The sequence below is a fragment of the Juglans regia genome, chromosome 7 (genome assembly GCF_001411555.2).
Source record: "Juglans regia cultivar Chandler chromosome 7, Walnut 2.0, whole genome shotgun sequence".
NCBI classification, from domain to species: domain Eukaryota; kingdom Viridiplantae; phylum Streptophyta; class Magnoliopsida; order Fagales; family Juglandaceae; genus Juglans; species Juglans regia.
In genome coordinates, this window is record NC_049907.1 from 47063846 (window position 1) to 47072401 (window position 8556).

At 34.8% G+C, this 8556-nt stretch overlaps 1 protein-coding gene across 1 annotated transcript in view; it reads left to right on the top strand.

Annotated features, from left to right (window-relative positions):
* Positions 1–6145: 6145 nt before the first annotated feature.
* The window catches only part of LOC109010279, a 4049-nt gene continuing 1638 nt past the window's right edge, over positions 6146–8556 (top strand). The window contains exons 1-3 of the mRNA XM_035691575.1: positions 6146–6211; positions 6571–6645; positions 6751–6804. Coding sequence (XP_035547468.1) covers positions 6146–6211; positions 6571–6645; positions 6751–6804 — 195 coding nt within the window. The remainder of the gene's footprint in view (positions 6212–6570; positions 6646–6750; positions 6805–8556) is intronic.

The window sequence follows — 8556 nt, forward strand, 5'->3', positions numbered from 1 at the left end:
TTCATCCCATGGAGTACACTCCACGTGTACTCCCATCACACTACACTACGCCACATTACCACTACGGCACACACACCATATGATGTCTCGCCACATGGGATACATACCACGTGTACTCCTTTCACATCACACTACGTCAGAACTACTACGATGCATGCCACATGGTACATCACTCCACCACATGGAGTACACTCCATGTATACTCCCTTCACATTATACTACGCCACACAGAATACACTCCACGTGTACTCTTCCTATTCTACGCTATCCTGGGAGGGTATATTTTATGTATACTCTCCTTATTTCTTGCTACACCATGTGAGTATACTTTACTTCCCAATCCACACAATGCCACGTCACCATTACGGCACATACTTCACAACCACACTTCACATCACAGTCCACAATGACATAACACAATTCCCAACTATGCCCAATATTTCGCGTATACAACATATCACATTACCACACTATATAATTAACTCCACAAATACTAATAGCACAGTTCACAACCTAATCAACCACTAACATAATAACGAGGATAAGGGAAAGAGAGTTATACTATTGTCAGGATAACCCATGCATTGCTCGCTGTCTGGCATGGCCAGTGGTGTCAGAAGCCACTAGCTTGGGCGATAGCGGTCACTACCGTGACCTTACAACAAGACTATCTGTTCATTTTTTATATTATATATGGTGAATAAATAAGTTGATCCTCTCTATTCATTTTTTAATGTAATACATTTTTTTCTGACCATAATCAAGCATTAATTGGAAATTACAATCAAAATAAGAAACCCCTAGGTTTTTTTTTTTTTTCCTAAAACTTACTCATGTTAAACTTTTGTGAATAGTAGTAAGATAGTTTATGAATAGTAGTGAGATAATTTGAATTGAGCATTTTTTGAGTTTTGGAAAAGGAGAGAGAAAAAGTTGAATAAAAAATATTATAAAGTTAAATTATTCTTAGAATATAGTTTTTTAATATTACTTTTTTTTGGGTTTTGAAAATGTTGAATTGTTTTTAGTTTTTTGAAAATTTGGGAAAGTTATTGTGATTAGTTTGAAAAATATGTAATGATTAGTTTGAAAGTATTTGTGTTTGAGTGATGTTTGGGAAAGAGATGAGATGGAAATTTTGGGATGAAAACTTTATCCAAACAAGCCCTTAATTATGACTCTAAGCATGCCACTAGAGGTGCCATTGGGTATATATATTAATTCGAGTAATACTAAATATATTCATAGATTGTGCAAGCATCTTGCACTCTTTTTAAAAAAATGAGTAATTATAATATCAACATAAAAAAGCTATTTTTTAATATTCATGGATTGTACAAGCACTGTGCACAACTCATGACTGTATTTAGCATTATTAACATCATGTGTTGCACAATTGGCACAACATCTCCAAATACCATCGCCTTTAACATAATAATTTTGAATACTAATATTCGTTTTTCGTTTGAATAATTTATTTTTAATAGATACCCTTAATTAAATTGTTAGTCCAACAACGACATGAGCTATATCTCTTCATCCTACTCAGCATGGGGTAGGAAGAGAGATTGAATTTGAAAGTTGAGATGAGATGAGATGCCCCATATGGTTACATAGATTGTGACGCCCCCGACCCTCACGTACGGGAACTTGGGAATCGAGATGCTCAGATGATGACAACACGATCATGCATCCCAGGGATAAGTGCTAAGTATGTATACATACAACAATGTACAACGAAATAAAGTAGCAGATAATTTAAATAAGTCGACTAAGTACCATAATTGTTTAATACAAATCCACTTAAAACAATACGTTTTAAAGAGTAATACAATTATCCCATAAAAATATAATAATTCCAAAATACATAATTCAACAAGCGGGAAACAAATCTCAAGCACGAGCGAGTGATCCCAAATAATTCCTCTTGTGGAGCCAAATCCTCAAGCTCAACATCAGCGTCATCTGCATCAAAATCTACGATACTATAAAATGGTACTGCAGGTAAGTAATAATCTAAACAACCCACGAGATAAAAATGCATTAATGCAACCAACAATTATGCATGCATATGATGAAATATACATTATGCCCAACACATCATTTTTCCCGAAAATGAATATGTTCCAACGCACGCCAAAATCCCATTTGGCCCAAGACATATCCATAAACATATTTCTTGCCATTTTCCCAGAAAATGGCCCAAAACAATAATTCATCATTTTTCCAGAAAATGATTCACATAAAATCTATTTATCCAACACACGTCATTTTCTCAAAAAATAGCCCATTATTCCTTTTTTTTACCGTATGCACCATGATCTCCCCTAGGGAGCATCCGCACACCCTGGCTCCCTTTGTCACACCACAGGTAACGACCATGTGAGTGACTTTGTAACAAGCAATACCTAGTTCCATGCCCAACGTGTTCGTGGCCAAGCATCATCTTGCCCCTGCCAGCAAGAGGGGCCACGGAGTCGGCACGAGAGCATTACTATCCCAGGGGACGTCACTAAGTATATTCCGCTCCCGAGTGACTAGAGGAGCTCCATCGAGATAATACCCTCATCTCGGCTTGGGGTCGTGATACACACGCACTCAAAAATCATTTCTCACATGAAAACCCAGTTTTCAAATATACACATGAACATGTATGCAATTATACAAAAATCCAGTTTTGATTTATAAACATAAACATGCGTGCAAATATGCAATGTACATGACACGACACAAATATCCAACAAGCAACAAATTACCGCAATAACCCAATCACACAACAACTCCATCCTCCAATCCAACCGACTCCCTTACTCCTCGAATTTAGTCCGGCACAACCAACTAGTTTACAATAAATATGAATTAGCGCAAAAATACATTTAAATCTCAAAATTTCTTTGGAAATATACTTAGAGTGCTATAATATAATTTTTGAATGATCATGAAGGTGCTAGAAGTGGCGGCACAACAATGTAACAGTAGAAAATGTACAAGGGCCGCGGGTCTCAAAAAACTCAACATTTGAATGCGGACAAACGAAGACTTAAGAATAATAGGGAAGGGCCTAGGGGTGTTGGTGAAGCTAATGGTAGTGGTGGTTGGTCGTGGGTGGCGGCGTGGACGGCGGTTGAAATCCAAACTACTCAAATCGGAAATGGAGATGGATGGGCTTCACCGGTGGTAGATCGGGGTTGAGGATGGGTCGGTTAAGTAGCTGGGAGGTCGATGATGGTGTGGTGAAAATATGGTGGCCAATGGTGGTGCGACGGCGGCGCGCGAGCTCAAGGGTGCTGCGTCTTAAAGTTGCGCGTGGGAGCAAACAACGGCGATGAAAGAGTTGAAAACGGAGGGGTGAGGTCGCCAGACGAAGGGGAAGAAAATGTGAGGGGCGGTGATAGACATGGACAGCTCACGGTGGCGCTAGGGCAAAAGAAACAAACGGATGGGAAGAAAGGAAAGGGTTGTCGCGCGCACGGGAGGAGAGAGATGCAGTGGAAAGGAGAAAAAAGAAATGAAGAAAAAAGAAAAAGAAGAGGAGAAGAAAAAGAGAAAAAGAAAAAAATGAGGGAAAAAGATGATGTCCAATTCAACGATAAGAATCCAAAACAATAAGTTAAATAAAATAATTTAAACGCAGTGACTAGTTAAGATAAAATAATAATAAAAATCCAAAAATATAATAATTTTAAGTCCAACATTAAACTGATTTAAAGTAAAGTATAATTTAAATGCAAAACGATAATTAATATTAAGAAAGCATATCAAAATAAAATTCACTACTTAAAAATCATAACAATAAACCAACAAGAAATCCGATAAATTTAAAATAAGAGAACCAACATTTAAATTAATTAAAATACTCATTCAATTAAAATAAACTAAAATATGGGATATCACATAGATAAAATGAGATAAAATTTGAAATGTGAATAAAATATTATTTTTATTTTAAAATTTAATTATTTATTTTCTTTTAGATGAGAGCTTAAAAAAATTATAGTAATGAGATTACTCTTATCAAAGGAGGCCAATTGATATAGATTTTATCATATTTTTTTTTCCAGTTGGACCAGTGATTTCATGTATCTTTGGGCCTACTTGAAGTCTTAAAAACCATACAAGTGCTAGTCATGTGAGACTTCTTACTTCTTAGAAAAGAAAGAAAGACTTCTTTTACGAGTCTTCATGAGCTCTTAAATTATAGTTGTACGTGGGAATATTTAATTTGCTTTGTCATTCATAAATTAACATGAAGAGAGAAGAAAGCCAACCCGTATTTATAGCCTTATGTTTGGATGATCACGTCCATCTTCAAATCAATGTACATCAATTCTCCATGTGGGACATGTTTTTTATGACTTAATAACATCTATCTAGCTAGCTAGCTACTGCATATATAAGAATTATCTAACGTTGCTGATGATCACGTGTTTAATTCAATATCCGGACTGTAAGTAAGAGCTTCAACGTCTTCATACGTAAGTTTAGTCGAAGAAATCCGAGACGTTTGTACACGCGCGTGACAGACATGCATGCATGCACGTTCCAAATAAGGATCCTAATCCTCTATTAATTAATCAAACATTGCGCGCGGCGGAAGTACCAACGGAGAAATTAAGGATGATTCTGCTGTCTGATCTCTACAAACCAGTAATTAGGATTGCAATTTGTTGACATGTTCCTAACATATTTTTTTAATCATCCTAGAAAACTATATCTGAAAAGAAGTGCGCGCATGCATAGGCAGCCTGACAAGCAACTTTGACCCGCAATCTGATGCTACAATATATATATAATATATAAATAATTTATACATTATATTTTTTACATCACTTTACGTAACAATATTTTAAATAAAAAATATTTTTATAAAATATTTTATAAAAATAACGTCATTTTATAAAAATATTCTCATTTTATAATATTATTATATAATATATTGTGTGTATTTTATTATTTTCGTTATTAGTTTCCCCTCGGGTCACTATTGTTTTTATTTTATTTTAATTATTATTATACTTAATGATTAAATAAATATATTTTAATAATATTATAAATTTTTTAAAAAATTAATATTTGAAAATGTTAAAAAAAATATATGTGAAAAAAAGTAAAAAAAAAATACATATAAAATGAACTAGCGAGAATCTCAACGGGAGTCCCAACGATGACTGTAGAACTACCCATACCAATATTTTTACGTAAATAATTCAGTCATCATATGTCATCATGCATATTGAGTCATTGACTCACCCGGATGATCTTTAATGTCACGCAAGAATATGAATAACACTATTCAAAATTTTTTATATCATAATAATAATATTAAAAAATATTATTAATTTTAAATTCTTTGATCTTTATCTAATCTGGCCTATATAATATAATATCCAAAAACAATCCTGCATTTGATGTAATTTATCGTATTTAATTAACATGTTTTAAGAATGAAAAATGATGTGGTTTTTAATTAACTAAGATAAGATTAATGATAAATTGAGACATGAAAAATCTTACATGGTAAAATACTTAATTTCTAAGGAATTGATGGCCTAGTCCCTAGCTATCATGTACTGGAAACCTTTATTTTTTTCATTTTCTATAAATATCACAGAAATTCATATCTAGAATAATAGTCAACACATCATGATCATCAGTGCCATTTGTCTTCCTTCGTGTACTGCATGCATGCTAAAGAAACCGACCAGATTAATAATGCATGCGAACAACATGATTCTTCATAATTTTGTGAGGACACATACCAAACATTTCTGAAATAAATGTTGTGGGTAAAGAATAAACTTTTAAGTGGAATTAAATAAAATAGTAAAGGGAAGAATTCTAGTCCTTGAACTAATCTATTGATTTTAGGTCAATATAAAATCTTTGTCCAGATTAATGGCCAAATATCCTTTTTATTACTGGTACTAGATGGATGCCCTCTTGTTATGTTCTGCTTCTCTTTTTGCATATAATAGGCACTCCTAACCAAGAATTTTCCATTTGTAGTTTCTCTCCAAATTAATTTGTAATAGCTATTACAGCAACTATGGGGATTTTCTTGATAGTTTTAGCTTCTTAATTCCCTTGAAAAAATCTCATAAACAAGGGCTAAATTTCATTGCTTAGTATCTGAGTCAATTAGAGCATGGACTCTTGTAGATTCGTCCAAGATACTAACCCAGACTTTGAATTTTGTATGAAGTTGGCTAAGGTATCCACTTATCCTTCCATATCTGGACTTGTTCTCCATTACCTATCATTCACAAAGTTCCCTCCTCTATTAAAGGTTCCCTCCTCTATTAAAGGTCTTGCTGCTAGAATACTCCTCCACATGAAAGAAGGTATGCTCCCTACTTTTGCTTGGAAGAATGGGATCTGAGGAAAATACTTCAGCTTGAGCACTTGAGAAGGTAAGGAATTAGGGGGCTTTGGATCAATCTTCAACCTTGTTTGGCTAACATTGCAAGATTAAAACTTTCCAAATCCCTAAAACCCAAACCGCTTGCTGTCTTTGCCTTCCCCCATTTTATTCCATTTGACCCAGTGAATTTTCCTTTCATTTTCTTTCAGGTCCCACCAAAAGCTTTGCATCAGTCAGTTGATCTGCCTGAGAAGGGAACTTGGAAGTCTAAAAACTCCCATATTGTATGTGGATAGAGCTTGAATAACTGACTTGAGTAGGACTTCCTTCCCTACCTGGGATAGGAATTTCATTTTATAGTTACTGAGCATGTGGTTAACTTTGTCCAGAACGCTTTTGAAAGACTTGGTCCTGGATTTTCCAACCAAGGCAAGGAGGCCAAGGTACTTCTCATAAGAATTTGTAGACATGATGCCAACTATGCTTAAGATGATATCTTGTACTTCTATGCTGATATTTCTACTTAAATGAATGGAAGTTTTTTCCTTATTGAGCTTTTGACCAGATGCCCTTTCATAAGTGTCCAACATGTCTACCATTCTACTCCACTCCAAAGAGTTTACCTTGCAAAAAAGAATACTGTCATCTGCAAAGAAAAGATATTTTATATGAAGTTGTCTTGGAGTTAGAGGGATGCCTGTTATGGATCCTGAGATTTCTACATTGGCAAGAAGATTACTCAGAGCTTCAAAACACGAGACGAAAAGATAGGGTGAGAAAGGGTCACCCTGTCTAATCCCTTTTGTTGGTTTAAAAGAATTTTGTGGAACACCATTGATGAGAATAAAGTAAGACAATGTGTGAAGCCCAGCCATATGAAGACCAACCCAAGACTGGCTCTCCCCTCATACTAACGGTTAAAAACCCTAATTATCTTCTTTTTTTTTCTCCTTTTCTTCTCTCTCCCTCCCTTCTCCTGCCCGCCGCACCATCATCCCTACAACTTGTGAGCTTTGCTCCCCAACCACGCCCGCCATAAGCTCACCGGCTGCACTTCTTCTACTCTAATCGTCTAGCAAACTGATGAGAATGCAAAGTGTCATATTTTTCTCCCTTAATGTTTAGTTTTTTATACTTATTTGGTGTCTAAATGTACTCATTATTCTTATATTTTTACTTAGGATGCAAATGGAGTTGTTAAATGCAAAACGAAGCTAATTGGGCGATTCTGGATAGTTTCGACAAGGCTTCATAATTTGGACATAACTCTCTCATCCGATCTTCGATTGAGATGATTCAGAATGCTATGGAACACCAAAAAATCTCTACAACTTTCTTGTTTTGAGTTTTGAGAGATACTGGCTGCATCAAGGTCAAAATCAGGTTTGAAGTTGACACACTTGCACTACTGACGTTCCAGAACATTCCTTATCGTGCAATTCAAATATGCGATTTAATTGCGGATGTTTTTTAGATCTGGTGCACGAAAGTTACAGCTGAAAACTACCACTTTCCTAATTATATTAGGACTTTATTTTATTTTTAATATTTTCCTTAATTAGTCAAATTTGGATATGGTTGTTTGAGAATAATGTTTAGAATATTTTAGGAGATTTTGTAGGATTCTAATAAGGGGCTTGGGTGTGTAAAAGAGGGGGGAAATCATCATACTAGGGCATCTCTCTCCTCTCTTCTCTAAATTCTCCTTTCAATTTTCATGATGGCCTTGTATGGCTAAACTTTCATAATTGGTTGAAGGAAACGGAAGTCTATGAATCAATAAAACTATGAGATCTAATTTGTTTTTAGTGTTCAATTTATGTTTTGAGTGTCGGATATTCTTTTGTGCCTATTTTCCTGATTGTCTCATTTAATTACTAGAAGACCTACTAGTTTATTATTCATTGCAATCTATTGTTAGATTAGATATCAAATCCGGAATTATTTGATCCCTCTAGTTTGTGAAGCAATTAAGATTTAATAATTTGTTGTTTAAAAAATTATTAGATTTTGGGAAGAACGCTCGACGAAATTAAATACAACCGCTTGTGCTTGTATTGTTTAGCTTCATCAATCTCTCTAATTCTTAAGGCTGCTACTAGATTAAACCTTTAGCATTTGTCTTGGGTTGTTTAGTAGCTACGGTTAATTAGATTGCTTGTTTTCTAATTACTTGTGGCTAAAGAGAGATAGGA